This window comes from Staurois parvus, unplaced genomic scaffold, assembly GCF_062004578.1.
Source record: "Staurois parvus isolate SC_StPar_1 unplaced genomic scaffold, SC_StPar_1.0 ptg000070l, whole genome shotgun sequence".
Taxonomy (NCBI): domain Eukaryota; kingdom Metazoa; phylum Chordata; class Amphibia; order Anura; family Ranidae; genus Staurois; species Staurois parvus.
Window position 1 is genome coordinate 62598 of NW_028317866.1, and position 14903 is coordinate 77500.

At 44.2% G+C, this 14903-nt stretch overlaps 1 protein-coding gene across 1 annotated transcript in view; it reads right to left on the reverse strand.

Moving 5' to 3' along the window:
* Window positions 1-608: 608 nt before the first annotated feature.
* The window catches only part of LOC149469435 (uncharacterized), a 58637-nt gene continuing 44342 nt past the window's right edge, over window positions 609-14903 (reverse strand). The window contains exons 8-10 of the mRNA XM_089669176.1: window positions 14825-14903; window positions 12144-12296; window positions 609-2333 (exon numbers count right to left, since the gene is read on the reverse strand). The exon at window positions 14825-14903 is cut by the window's right edge and continues 73 nt beyond it. Coding sequence (XP_089525302.1) covers window positions 2005-2333; window positions 12144-12296; window positions 14825-14903 — 561 coding nt within the window. The 3' untranslated portion in view covers window positions 609-2004. The remainder of the gene's footprint in view (window positions 2334-12143; window positions 12297-14824) is intronic.

Consider the following 14903-nt stretch of genomic DNA (forward strand, 5'->3'; position numbering starts at 1 on the left):
ATGGATCCAAATGCACAGTGTCCTAGCATTTTCTCTGCCAGAGTCATACAAACACAGATACAATTGCCAATCTAAATGTCCATGCGTGTCTATACGACTATCGCACAGGGATCTAGATTGTAACCTTTCTCTTGACAGGAATTGTTCCATATGGACCTGTTCTCTAAAGCGTGTATAAATGAATAATATTAATAATAGGTGTAATTTTATCATTAGAAATGAATAGGGTGCTTTCTGTAAAGAAGCACTAAAATACAATAGCAGCGTCTGTCTGCTCATATTCTGGTACTACATGTATCAAAAGAGTTTGCATGCAAACCTGTAGGAGCTTCTGTTATAAGTAGTCATTTTCTAGGTTAGGTTTAGCTCTGTACTTTAAGTGTTTTGTCTCAAAGCTTACAAAAGCAGTCAAAGTCGCATGAGGTGTGCATTCTTTTGGCTTCTGTTTAAAAATATACAAAAGAAGCTTTGAATGTATTATACAGCAACTAATAAATATAACAAAAGTTATCTTTAGATTACAGAACAGAAAGTAAATTTTAATACAAACCACAATTTTTTTTGCCTTTAAACATGATATTTCCTAGGGAAAATAAATCTTCACTAACAACTTTTTGCCTTTAATTTTATTATGTGATATTATATAATATTTTGAGACCTTATACATTACTGAAAGCGAGCAGCTCTTAGAAAAGACAGCAGCATCTGGTTAGTCCATGTACTGTGAAGTTGTACATTAGGAACACAGTGACATCTAGTGATAAAATATGAGAATGCCACCTACTGATGCTTATCTATAGATATGATGTATCAGTGCTATAAAGGTAAATTAATGTTGAACCTTTAGTAGACCTGTATATAAGGACTGCATTTTCAGACTAAATATTGAGTTTCAGCTTAAAAAGGTTTTTTCTAAATGCAGAAATGTAATGTGCATGGAGTGCCAACCAGACATTTTTTGATCTCCATCCTGCTCCTCCATTATAAGGCTCATTGTAGCTAACACTTCTACTTTAAAATGAACATGTGCCCAGACTAAAGCTGCATACCAAGAATTCATCACCTTTATAAGATGTGCCGGCTTATTATGGTTCATGTCCAGTGAGGTGCATTCTATGTCACAGACTTATTTCTTTTATTTGCAATTGAAAATATTACAGAGCAGCAGGGGCACCTCTATCTATACTCCCAGCTTTCTGAAAGGAGCATTGCTGTTTTTTTCACACAGCAGGCACTCTGACCACCCTTCCTTCCACTCTGCTGTGCATTCACAGAAGGCTTTGTGTTTTGTGAATGGGTGCTCCCTGACTGGGCAAGCAGAGAAAAGGAGCAGGCAGAGCAGCTGTAGTGGTCTTTGCAGTTGAAGGAGCTGGGACCTGGACATACAGCACAGGATCGCTGAAAGTGTAGCAATAGCTCTACTCCCAACGCTCAGAAATGTAAATTGTCAATTAAAGAGATAAGACCACGAGGTGGCATACATTTAAATGGACTTAACCCATAGTAATTCGGCACATTTTAGAAAGAGGCTGAATTCCTGGAGTTCAGTTTTAAAACAAGCCCTCATTCATCTCTGTAGGTATAAGCATTGCAAAGAAATTTAAAGCTTAATGTTCACATAACAGGCTTTGAAATCTTAGTTTGAGAGCAGATCATGGTAGCCCTCCAATGTACAAAACCAGCAAGGGTTTCTAAGCTGTTAGAAGCGGAATAATTCCTAGCTGGAATCTTTGTTCTGATTTTTGGATATTTTTGAGAATGAATAACTTCTTGTTAAAAGTACTCCAAGAAGTCAAGAATGTCTTGTTTTAAAGATTTTTTTACTGCTCGTTAATAGGATGTAAATAGTTTAATGTCCATAGTCTTGGCGCAGGTGCACTTTAAGTGACAGATACAAAAGAAGTCCAAAAATGTCTACAGCTAAATAATACCAACATATTTTCATGTACTTAAATTATGCATCATAATGCCATTTTCCACTTTTAGTTCATAAATGCAGAATCATTAGAATGCAGTTTGTTCAAATGTTATATTGGTCAGTTCCAGAGTGCTGGAGGTGTCTTTGGCAGTGTAGTGTCCTTTGCTATGTCGGGGTGACTTGTGCCTTGCAAAGCCTGGCAGCATTTGGCCACAATGACCCTGAGAAGCCGGTTCTGTGCCTGTAGGGTGGGCATCTTGATGTTCCCTTGGTCCATCTCGCACTCTAAAGTTAGCTTTGGTACGTCTGCTCAGATGGACAGTACAGAGGAGGAGAACAACAAGCAACAAAGTGATAGCGACACCACTAAGAGAGGCAACTAGAATTTCCATTTGTTCTGATAGGGAGTAAACCTCTGTTTGAAATAAAAGAAAAACAAATGGTTAGCATTACCACAACATGGTTGGATTGGTCAATGATCCCCAAGTCTGCTTATGCCTATATCTGCCCCAGGCATCCCTATCTGACTAATGTTGGAAGGGGGGGGGGGGGTTAGCAATTGACCATGTTGGATGGATATTTGTAGCCAATCTATGCTGTCTTTCAGCCTCAACCCAGTATAGATATCTTAATTTCATATGAGGGCCCAGATGGCAGTGATCACAATAATAAACTCCACCAACTTATTTTTAGGAACCATCACATCCCTGAAATTGAGATTGTTTATTCAGGTTCACAAATACAGCTGGCTGGAATAAGTTCAACATTATCATTCATATTCCATGAGGCAAGAAGCATGACCCACTGCAACCAGAACTCATCTTTCAGTGGACTGGTTTATGAATAAAAAAAAAAAAAACTATACTGTACATAATATATAATATATATATGTTTAAAGCTGGTATGGCAAGCTTTACAAAGTTACAGATATTGACCCAGTTTTGACAAATGTTGGCATGTGTGTGCCATACCTGGGATTTCTATGGAAGCTGGAAATCGCTTTAGTAGGTACCTCTGCTCCAGTGATCTTCAATAGCTTTCCTGTGCCGAGTGTCCACTTGGCATGGGTGCCAATCAGAAAACACTTTGCATTTCTCAATGAATGCAAAGCATTCTCTGATTGGACAAGGCATCACAGCCCCCACCTCTTCATCTCATCAAATCAGAGAAAGCTTGCCATTCATTGAGAAAACGCAGCGTGTTCTTTGAAAGGAACCTGTACCTCCTGTGTTCACAATGCAGCAGGGCAGCCACTTGGCAAGGAACCAGGAAGAAAGTGGAGATTAATGTAATATTGGTATCTACTAAAGTAATTTCCAGCTTCAGCAGGGATTCCACAGGTATGGCACATACATATTTGCATTGGTCCAAGAGGCTGGATTGATGTAACCATATATGAATTCTATAACTGGAAATTCCCAGTTAGATTTACCGGTAGAGTCATTTCTAGGAATCTTCCAGGATTACACACCTGAGAGATGATTGGCTCCAACTGACAGGAAACACAATCAAGAACAGAAGTTAAAAACCCCTGCCCCAACCCTCGTCCCTTAGTTCCTTACACCAGTGCATGAAGGAAACAGCCACTTACTAAAAAATGTATATGGCACCAAATGGGTGGGAAGTAGGCCTGCCCTCCTGGAAGATTCCTAAAAATTATGGTACCCGGTAGGTCTAACTGGGAATTTTCTCGAATCATCTTCCAGAACGGCACACCTGAGAGGAAAATCAAGCACTCAGGACTACCTCAGGGTGGGATCACTGCCTGTAATATTTTTTTGCTGAACACAAGGTTTTGTTGTGATAACTCTATTCTGACGTGTCTTACGAAGGTCTTCTGGCTTGCCCATGTAGCTGTGTGGCAGATCTGCTCTAGTGACGCTCCTGCTCTTTCTGCCCAGGAAGCCGCTGCGAATGATCTTGTAGAATGAGCTTTCAGGTGTATAACTACTTGGGAACCTGACCCTTCATAGAGTAAGACTATGGCCTGTCTAATCCATCTTGCCACTGTTGACTTAGTCCTATTTAGTGGTGTCAGGAAGGGGTTACAGGCTTCTAACAGATGGTTCCATTTCCTGAAATCCTTGATGGTCTAGGTACGGGTTCAGCAACCAGTAGATCTTGGCCAGGTGACTGGTAGATCACGGTCAGGGCTTGCAGACCCACCATCCCAGAGCATCAAACAGAGTGCAATGCAGAGGGACTACTTGTAAATTTGGAGCTGTAGTAAGGAGAAAGCTGCATAAGTTTATGTCTTCTCTGTAGTGCTGGCTCCTATACCCGGTCATGGTAGCACCAGCAAAGCATGATCCATTCAAGTGAATGAGGCCGCTTGGCAATTACCCTTCAAGCTTGTGCATTACAGCAAGCAAGGGGTTAAACAGGCAGCGGTGTTGTGCTCTCTCACCACCTGCTTTAGGCCCTTGGATCCCGCAGAAGCATGTAGTTACAGGGCATTTCCAGAGTGAATTGAATGGGTCTCAGTTGACAGGCAGTAGGACCCACCAAAAGCAACAGGGGGTGTAATTCCCACTGTGTCATGTGTACACCTTTGACTGCTACCTCAGCAGCTAAAGGGGGTAGGGATTGGGGGGTGGTAAAGCCAAGATTCAGCCGCAGGGTTTTACCACCCTCCAACTTTACATGTGAACAAGCACTTATGGTGCCGCTGATTACAACCAAGGGCTCATTCACAGGTTCAGTAGGCACTGCTTCTCCTCTGCAAAGTGATCCCAGTGCATTTGACAGATGGTGAGGAGGTGATGTGTTGCCTCTTTGTCACCTGATTTAAACCCTGATTGCTGTGAAATGCATGCAAATGTGACATGGTAGTATGACAGAGGTTTAAATCAGGTGTGAAGAGGCAACACTGTGCCCAGTGATCTTTGACTTCTCCAATGTTGTTGTGGTACAAACTTCTTTCCTTCTCATTTTTAGGATTACTGCAAAATTAGGGCAGCACTATCTCCTGTGATCTAAGGAACCAGCAGGCCACCTTTGGTAAATATTGGGGGTCCTGTTTTAGGGCGACTCTGTCCTCTAGCACCAACAAAAAAGGTTCCTAATGGACAGTCCTTGTAAATCACCTATCCTCCTGGCAAAGGTAATGGTCTACAAAAAGGCTAACTTTAAAGGTAAAAATTTAACTGAAAGTAGTTCCATTGGCTCAAAGGGGTGCTTCATCATTGCTTCTTGAACCAATGATAAATCCCATGGGGGGACCCTATTCGCCTTTACAGGAGTCAACCTTTCTCTGGCTAACAAAAATCTCTAAACTATGGGGCCTCTTGCGAGCCTCTGATCCAAAAACACAGACAGGGCTGCAACCTGGACTCTAAGGTGTTCAGCCTTCAGGTCAGTGAAAACAAAAAAGGTTTTGCTGCACAAGTGAAACACAATCAATAACTGAGGGACAAGAGGGCCAGGGATTTTTGACCTTTGTTCTCGATTGTGTTTCATATTAGGTGGAGCCAGTCATTACTCCGGTGTGCCGTCCTGGAAGATGACTGGAGAAATTAATCTAATTCCAGTTCAGTTACATATAGGAACATTTTGATACCATAGTCCAAAAAAAAGTGATCTCCTTAGAACAAAAGGGTGTCTTGGCTTCTCAGAGTACTTGAAATATAACTGAACTTTTCTACCCACCTCCCCTCAGCACTTTAAAGTGTATCTAAACCCAACAGCAAATAATAGCTTGCTGCTTTCCAATGCTTAAAAGTGGGGGTTGCTTTAGTTTTCTTTTTAGTCTCTTTCCTTTATTTCCACCTGGTGATCTTGCCAGCAAGTCTTATTTTTGAACTTCCTTTAGCAGGGCTAGTTGTTAAGAAAGTGACAGGTAGTGTTAAATGGTTTGCCTCAACCATCTGACAGGGCTGTGCGCAACGGTCAGCATTTACGGATTTATCCCAAAATGAAAAAAAATTAAAAATCCTGATGTTTTAACCGCTTAAAAGTAGAAGCAAGAGGTCAGTGTTAATTTGTTAGTTAACTCTAAACCTGCTAGTCCATCTATTACTACTCCTTCTCCAGGTTGACAATGCTGCTGTACAAGGGTGCCTCTGTTGCTTCGCCATAAAGTGGTGCCTCCCTGAAACAGGAAGTGTGTTAATGGCTGGATCATAGGTGAAAAAAAAGGAGAAAAAAAAAAAAAAAAAGGATAAAAATAGAAAACTAATGCAGCCACCACAGTTAAGGTTTGGTAAGCTGCATTATATTACATTTTTGGTTTTAAAGTGTTACTAAACCCGCAACAGTAAAATCAGTCTGTATATGCAGTACAGCAGGGGTCCTCAAACTTTTTAAACAGGGGACCAGTTCACTGTCCCTCAGACCGTTGGAGGGCCGGACTATAGTTTAAAAAAAAAAACCTATGAACAAGTGCGGACAGTACAGGAGATGACCAGAGACTGTGGACATAGTACATGAAATGACCAGAGACTGCGGACATACAAAGGCAGTGGGAATTCTGGGCCGGCCACTCCATAAGACGCACAGACATTTCCCCCCCAAGTGTGTCTTATGGAGCGAAATAGTGCCCCATCATTGGTGTCAGTGGGAAGAATCGTGCCCCATCATTGGTGTCAGTGGGAAGAATCGTGCCCCATCATTGGTGTCAGTGGGAAGAATCGTGCCCCATCATTGGTGTCAGTGGGAAGCATCGTTGGTGTCAGTGGGAAGCATCGTTGGTGTCAGTGGGAAGCAGCGTGCCCCATCGTTGGTGTCAGTGGGAGGAATAGTGCCCCATCGTTGGTGTCAGTGGGAAGAATCGTGCCCCATCGTTGGTGTCAGTGGGAAGAATCGTGCCCCATCGTTGGTGTCAGTGGGAGGAATAGTGCCCCATCGTTGGTGTCAGTGGGAAGCATCGTTGGTGTCAGTGGGAAGCATCGTTGGTGTCAGTGGGAAGCATCGTTGGTGTCAGTGGGAAGCATCGTTGGTGTCAGTGGGAAGCATCGTTGGTGTCAGTGGGAAGCATCGTTGGTGTCAGTGGGAAGCATCGTTGGTGTCAGTGGGAAGCATCGTTGGTGTCAGTGGGAAGCATCGTTGGTGTCAGTGGGAAGCATCGTTGGTGTCAGTGGGAAGCATCGTTGGTGTCAGTGGGAAGCATCGTTGGTGTCAGTGGGAAGCAGCGTGCCCCATCATTGGTGTCAGTGGGAGGAATAGTGCCCCATCATTAGTGTCAGTGGGAAGAATGGTGCCCCATCATTAGTGTCAGTGGGAGGAATAGTGCCCCATTATTAGTGTCAGTGGGAGGAATAGTGCCCCATCATTGGTGTCAGTGGGAGGAATAGTGCCCCATCATTGGTGTCAGTGGGAGGAATAGTGCCCCATCATTGGTGTCAGTGGGAGGAATAGTGCCCCATCATTGGTGTCAGTGGGAGGAATAGTGCCCCATCATTGGTGTCAGTGGGAGGAATAGTGCCCCATCATTGGTGTCAGTGAGAAGAAACTTGCCCCATCAGTGTCAGTGGGAAGAATAGTGCCCCATCATTGGTGTCAGTGGGGAGAGGAGTAGTGCCCCATCGTTGGTGTCAGTGTGGGGGGGGGGGAATAGTGCCCCGTAATTGGTGTCAGTAGGGGAAGGGGATAGCGTCCCATCATTGGTGTCAGTGGGAGAAAGAGCGTCCCATCATTGCTGTCAGTGGGAAGAATAGCAACCAATCATTGGTGTCAGTGGGAGGAATAGCGTCCCATCATTGGTGTCAGTGGAAGGAATAGCGTCCCATCTTTGGTGTCAATGGGAGGAATAGTACGTCATTGGTATCAGTGGGAGGAATAGTGCTCCATCATTAGTATCAGTGACATCAATGATGGGGCACTATTCCTCCCACTGACACCAATGACACTTGCTGACCCCTGTTCCAGCATAGTGCTGCTGCAGCCAGCATACCTGGTTGCAGCAGCACCATCTGCACGGCACACTTACTGGGCGGTCAGCTGTCCTCTTTCATTCACTCCAGCCTCTCCCTCACTCGATGTTCGTGGTGCCGCTCGGCTCCGCCTCCTCGCAGGTGTTTGGCCACTTGTGTGCCTTTCCTGAGCTACAGCTCTGGCACCCAATCTCCGGTGAGGAGGCGGAGCCGAGCAGCAGCAGGAACATCGAGTGAGGGAGCGGCCGGAGTGAATGAAGGAGCAGCGCTTCCTGGACTGGATCATCGTGGGACTGGTACACGGAGCCAGGTAAGATACAGCAGCCCCCTGCCTGCCCCTGTACTTAGTGTCTCTTCCTCGCGGCAAATATGCCCCTGCCGGCGGGCCGGATGAATGTCCTCGGCGGGCCGCATGTGGCCAGCGGGCCGTAGTTTGAGGACCCCTGTCCTAGAGCATAAAGAAAACTACTGCTACAAATTTTAACCAGTGCTCTGCTGGACACTGATAGAAGTCACAAGACCGCTCTAACTGCTGATGAGAAAAGGCATTTAGCAGTTTATATTTACCAAAATAATTGCACTTCCATGTTGTGTGTACTGTGGGAGACCAGATATAGTGAGTGCAGGGTCCTGGGTTTAGCAACACTAAGTTTAAATACACTTTGAGTATATGTTACACTTACAACCACTGCTGTTCCAAGTTCTGCACAGCTTCTGGCTGACATTTTTAGCAAGCCTGACAGACAGGCTTTCAATTGGAGTGAATAAAGGCCATGACATTTGGAAGAACAACTCAGAAGAAGTGTGGAGATTTGGGCCAAAGACTATACAGAGCCGGGTGGGCTATACAGTGAAGATCTTGGGACAGTTGTAGGTATGTAAAAGTGTTAAAGATGAGGGATGACAGAGGTGGACATTAAGTGCACTTCTCTTTAGAGATAGTTCACCTTTACCACAAAACTGCCTATGTGGATAAGGGGTGTCTCTAGATAAAAATAAACTGTACAGCTTTGACTAAAGTTGACTAAAGCTCTTGCTATAGGTGTAGACCATTTATGTACCTTGTTAAGCCTGACTGAAAAACTCATAGGATGTTGCTAAGTGACATTAGCTTTTACTGTTCACCTTCACCATTACAGGAGTGAGCTCTCAAATGCTGAACTCAGAGCCATTGGGGAAGAGAAAGAGCATGCAAAGGGGTTTGACTCAAAGAAAGAGCTCACTCCTGTGATGGTGGAGGTGATCAGTAACAGCTGGGAGTCTCTTAGTAGTGTCCTGGGAGTTTTTCAGAAAGGCTTCATTAGGTAAGTAAATGTCCTATACCTATAGCAAGGGCATTATTCAGTTTTGGACAAAGCTGCACAGTTTGTTTTTATCATCTACAGACGCTTCTTATTTGCATAGACAGTTTTTTGGTAAATGTGAAGTAACCCTTTAAGGCATACATTGAGCTTATGAGATCCCATCACATATACACTGCTCAAAAAAATGAAAGGAACACTTTGAAAACAACCAGCTGTTACTGCTCACCTCCACCATCACAGGAGTGAGCTCTTTCTTTGAGTCAAACCCCTTTGCATGCTCTTTCTCTTCCCCAATGCAGTAGCTCTGAGTTCAGCATTTGAGAGCTCAATGGGGAAAAATATCATGCTGGATATCTATACTCATAGGGACTGGGTAATGTTTTAGGAATGTAAGGATGCCCCATTGTTTGATTTTTGGGGTGTCTTTGAATTCAGTCCTCTGTAGGTTGGCAATGTTCATTTCCACCAAAGTGAAAAACAGTTTGCACCAAAACGAGTCCATTTTGCTGAAATTTCACTGCAGCAACTCAAAATGGTACTCAGTAGTTTGTATGGCCCCCATGTGCTTGTATGCATGCCTGACAACGTCGGTGTATGCTCCTAATGAGACCACAGATGGTGTCCTGGGGTATTTCCTCACAGATCTGGACCAGGGCATCACTGAGCTCCTGGACAGTCTGAGGTGCAACCTGGTGACGTCAGATGGCCCGAAACATGATATCCCAGAGGTGTTCTATTGGATTTAAGTCAGGCGAGCGTGGGGGCTATTCATTTGTATCAATTCCTTCATCCTCCAGGAACTGCCTGCATACTCTCGCCATATGAGGCCGGGCATTGTCGTACACCAGGAGGAACCCAAAACCCACTGCACCAGTATAGGTTCTGACAATGGGTCCAAGGATTTCATCCAGATACCTAATGGCAGTCAGGGTGTCATTGTCTAGCCCAGCAATGGGCAAACTACGGCCCGGCGGACCTTTTAATCCGGCCCGCGGAGCTAGGCTCCTCTCACAGTCCGCCCTGAAGACCGGTGTAGCATGAAAATCTGTCTCCTATGAGGATCTGTCCCCCTCGACGTATCTGCGCATGTGCCGGAGATCGCCGAAACTGGCACATGCGCAGATACGTCGAGGGGGACAGATCCGCATAGGAGACAGATTTTCATGCTACACCGGAACGGCGCGGGAAGACGGTGAGAGGAACGCGCGGAGCAAAGGTAAGTGAATTGACACAGGGGGGACTTGGGGACTTAATATGGGGAATGAATTACTATAGGGGGGATGAATTACTATATGGGGGATGAATTACTATATGGGATGAATTACTATGGGGAATGAATTACTATGGGGGATGAATTACTATGGGGGATGAATTACTATGGGGGATGAATTACTATAGGGGGGATGAATTACTATAGGGGGGATGAATTACTATAGGGGGGATTAATTACTATGGGGGGGATTAATTACTATGGGGGGGATTAATTACTATGGGGGATGAATTACTATGGGGGATGAATTACTATGGGGGGATGAATTACTATGGGGGGATGAATTACTATTTGGGGATGAATTACTATTTGGGGATGAATTACTATGGGGGATGAATTACTATATGGGGGATTAATTACTATGCTTACTATGGGGGAATATTCCTATACTTACTATGGATGACACATACACATCATTCATCTACTCTTGGTCCAGTCCCCGGGTCCAATATATGAACCCATTGCGGCCCTCAAGTCAAAAAGTTTGCCCACCCCTGGTCTAGCCTGTAGAGGTCTGTACGTTCCTCCATGGATATGCCTCCCCAGAACATCTCTGACCCACCACCAAAACGATCATGCTGAACAATGTTACAGGCAGCATAACGTCCACGGCTTCTCCAGACTCTTTCATGTCTATCACATGTGCTCAGGGTGAACCTGCTATCATCTGTGAAAAGCACAGGGTGCCAGTGGCAGACATGCCAATTCTTGTGTTCAATGGCAAATGCCAATCGAGCTCTATGATGCTGGGCAGTGAGCACAGGGCCCACTAGAGGACATCAGGCTACCCTCATGAAGTCTGTTTCTGATTGTTTGGTCAGAGACATTCACACCAGTGGCCTGCTGGAGGTCATCTTGTAGGGCTCTGGCAGTGGTCATCCTGTTCCTCCTTGCACAAAGGAGCAGATACTGGTCCTGCTGAGGGGTTAAGGACCCTCGTCCAGCTCTCCTAGAATAACTGCCTTTCTTCTGGATCTCCTCCATGCTCTTTAGACTGGAGAGACACAGTAAACCTTCTGGCAATGGCATGTATTGTGCCATCCTGGAGTTGTTGGACTGCCTGTGCATGTTACCAGTAGTGACACTGACCCTCGCCAAACTAGTGAAAAACAGTCAGAAAAGATGATGAGTAGGGAAAAAAAAATTTAAGTGGCCTCCACCTATAAAATCATTCTGGTTTTGGGGGGGGTCATCTCATTGTTGCCCATGTAGTGCACCTGTTAATTTCATTAACACCAAAGCAGCTGAAACTGAATTACAACCCCCTCTGCTACTTAACTGACCAGATCAATATCCAGTGAGTTTAACCCCTTGGCGCCGGCACCTCCTGGCCCTTTAAGGGTTTCAGAAGCCGGGAGGCGGGGCATGGTTTAGGGTCATGTGACCACCGTGACACACCGTCACATGATCGGGAAAGGTTCCGATCAAAAGAGGAGATCGGGACCTTTCCATGAGTACCGGACATGTGTGCTCTCAGCACATATGTTTTTTTTTTAATAGAACGCAAATGTGCAGCTGCTCAGCATCTAGGCCCAGACGCCGGGAGGCCACACATATGCGTTCGGCCAGCGCAAAGAGGTTAATTGACTTGATGCTGTACTCTGATTAAAAAGTGTTCCTTTAATTTTTTTGAGCAGCGCAGTTATACCCCAGATTTTTGCATATGCCTATAAGCATACTCTCAGGAATTCTGTGATGCCTGTTCCAAGGCCAAATGTATTTCCACTACCATTGCTAAACAGTACATAAAGGCCAATAAAATTAAAGATACAGGGTAGTACCTGCTGGCTGAGGAGTGATGCATACAGTCCCTGGAGCAGCAGGAGAGTGATCTTCATACCCTTCTATACACTGACAAGAATAGCTGCCAAATTCATTGGCACACTGAGCCATATCATCACAGTTCTGTATCCCAAGCTGGCATTCATTCACATCTTAGTGGAGGTAAGAAAAAGACTCATTTCAATATATTTTTGGATTAAATTGGCAGCACAAGTCAGAAAATGTGCCTGATCTAAATGGGATTTCCAGCTCTATGCTTGTAAACAGCAGAAGAAACAATGTCCTGATGTTCATTCAGAAGACGAACTCATACAATATATTAATGTATAGATACAGCATATATACACTGAAAACGCTTGTGTGTGTCATATCAATGTGCTTCACATTACCAAGAAATATTTCATAGCAAAATATATAGAGCTGTAATACCAGATGTCACCAGCAAGAGTCACTGCAGTTTCAGTTGGCTAAAGCATAGTTTTTAATAAAGTAAAAGGAACATGTTACCCTTTAAGAAAATAAATAAATGCACACGTTTTTGCATTAAAAAAAAGTGCATTTATTATTTTTTTCCAAATCTTCACCCATGATCAGTGGATCCCACGTTCAATGTCAGGCTCCTGCAAACACTTCCTCCAGCACTCTGGCCATACATTTTGACAGCTGGAGGAAGTGTCAATGGACTAAGAGTGTGCTGACTGCTGCACTTGTATTCTATTCATCAGTCTGTATGTTGCTGTGGAAGATGGGACTTTTAGGGCCAATTCGCACTGACTCACGCTAAAATGCATGTACATTTCCATCCATTTTAGTCACCTTTTAACACACACCGATGTCCATTGACATACATTTTGACGTCTGTTGGCATACATTTTGCATTTTAGCACAGTGCAATGAAACATTATAGTGTGAATAGGAGACATTGGACATTATTGTTTTTAGATGTCCTTCTGTTGATCTGCGTTTTACAGTTGCGCTAAATGCACTGGTGTGAATTGGCCCTTAGTTTATTCATTCACAGATCTCTGTGAATGAATGATGGGGCAGTGCAGGTGGATCTCAAGGATGGAAATCGGGGTGCTAAATACAGGAGTAGCATGCTACTTAAAGCAGAACTATACTCCCCTCTGATCCTGCAATGCACTTTCCTGGAGCCTGGCCACTGACATAGTCTGGCAGCTAGCTTCCGGGTCTCGAAAACCACGCACTGGCTGGGCATGGATGATGTCACTCCCTCACATGTGCACATGTTCTGTCAAATTTAGCATTGCCGAATTTGTGCTGTGAGCAGGGGCGGACTGACAACTCATGGGGCCCCCAGGCAATAGGGGATCATAGGGCCCCATGTCCTCACCCACACTCGAAAAAGCCTATGAAAAGGTACCAGGGGCATCTCATGGGGCCCCCTGCTGACCCTGGGCCCTGGGGCAGTGCCCGAGGGCCCGAATGGTCAGTCCGCCCCTGATTGTGAGCTTTGCCTGCGTGGCTCACTGTACAGGGATGGACAGGCAGTTGATAGCTTTAGGGCTCATGTACACGGGACATTTGGAAAACACTTCTGAATGATGGAAACTGACTGCTGGAAAACGTAGGTTAAAAAACGTCTGTTTAGCCATGTTTGCATACCGCCTTTATGCACGTTTGCGTTTAGAAGCGTTTTTTAAAGATAACATCAGGAGACCTTCCAAAATGCCCAGAATGCACTGAAAAACAGTACAAAATTAACTATTTCAGACATTTTGAGAGAAATAGAGAGAGCAGAAGCAGAGAGAGCAGTATGTGTTGAGATTAGCGGTCTTTTCTGGTTGTATTCACTATGGATCCCATCTAGAGCATAATGCAGCACGTTCTACCATTTTTTCCCTCACACAAAACCTGGAACTGATGATGAAAAAAGGTTCTGGACAGCATTTGGATATGGAACAGTTAAAAACCGCTTCTAAATGCAAACGCTTACAAACGCGGTTAGCTGCGTTTACAAGCGTTTGGTGTTTGAAATGCTGATAAAATCTACTTCTGAACGCAGGTTTGGTGCGTTCAAAAAAACGACTGTAAACGGCTATGTGTACATGGACACATAAGAAAACATTAGGGAGAGTTCAGGGGCTGCTGAAAAAAACGCAGAAAAGCTCCCGAACGTCAGTTTATCAGCTGCAGTGTACATGAGCCCTTAATGCAAAAGAGACAAAGCATGTCTCTTCTGCATTAAAAATCCTGCTTGTCCACCCATATTTTTATTTTTTACCTAAAGTTCCACTTTAAAGGTGAACTTAGCCTTTAACCATCGTCACTGCTATAATAATTTATATATTACTGCAGTACAGATAGGGATCTAGGTATTAAACAAAATTGCATATCCATTTGTCCAGCAAATCTGCATATACATTTGTTCTTGTTCAATCTGGGCATAAACAAATGTTCTTTGGACTATTTTCCTTTCTGGAATGTTCTTTCAATATGGACAGTATTAAAATTCCACGTTCACTAGGTGGAACGGAGGAGAATAGGAAATACATACATTTCTGTAACAAGAGATACAAAGTAACAATTCAAGAGAACACTAGAGGGAATTAGCAAATAAATGTACCAACGGTTACATATATTTTACTAATTTCCTCTTGTTTTCTCTATAGTTTTGTTGTAGATTGTAGAAGACAAACAGGAAATTAAATCATGTTACCTTCAACTGAAAGAGATATCAGCCTTGCACCAACTTTTGAAATGCGTTGGCCCTCCAGTGCCTTTACTTGTGTCCTTAT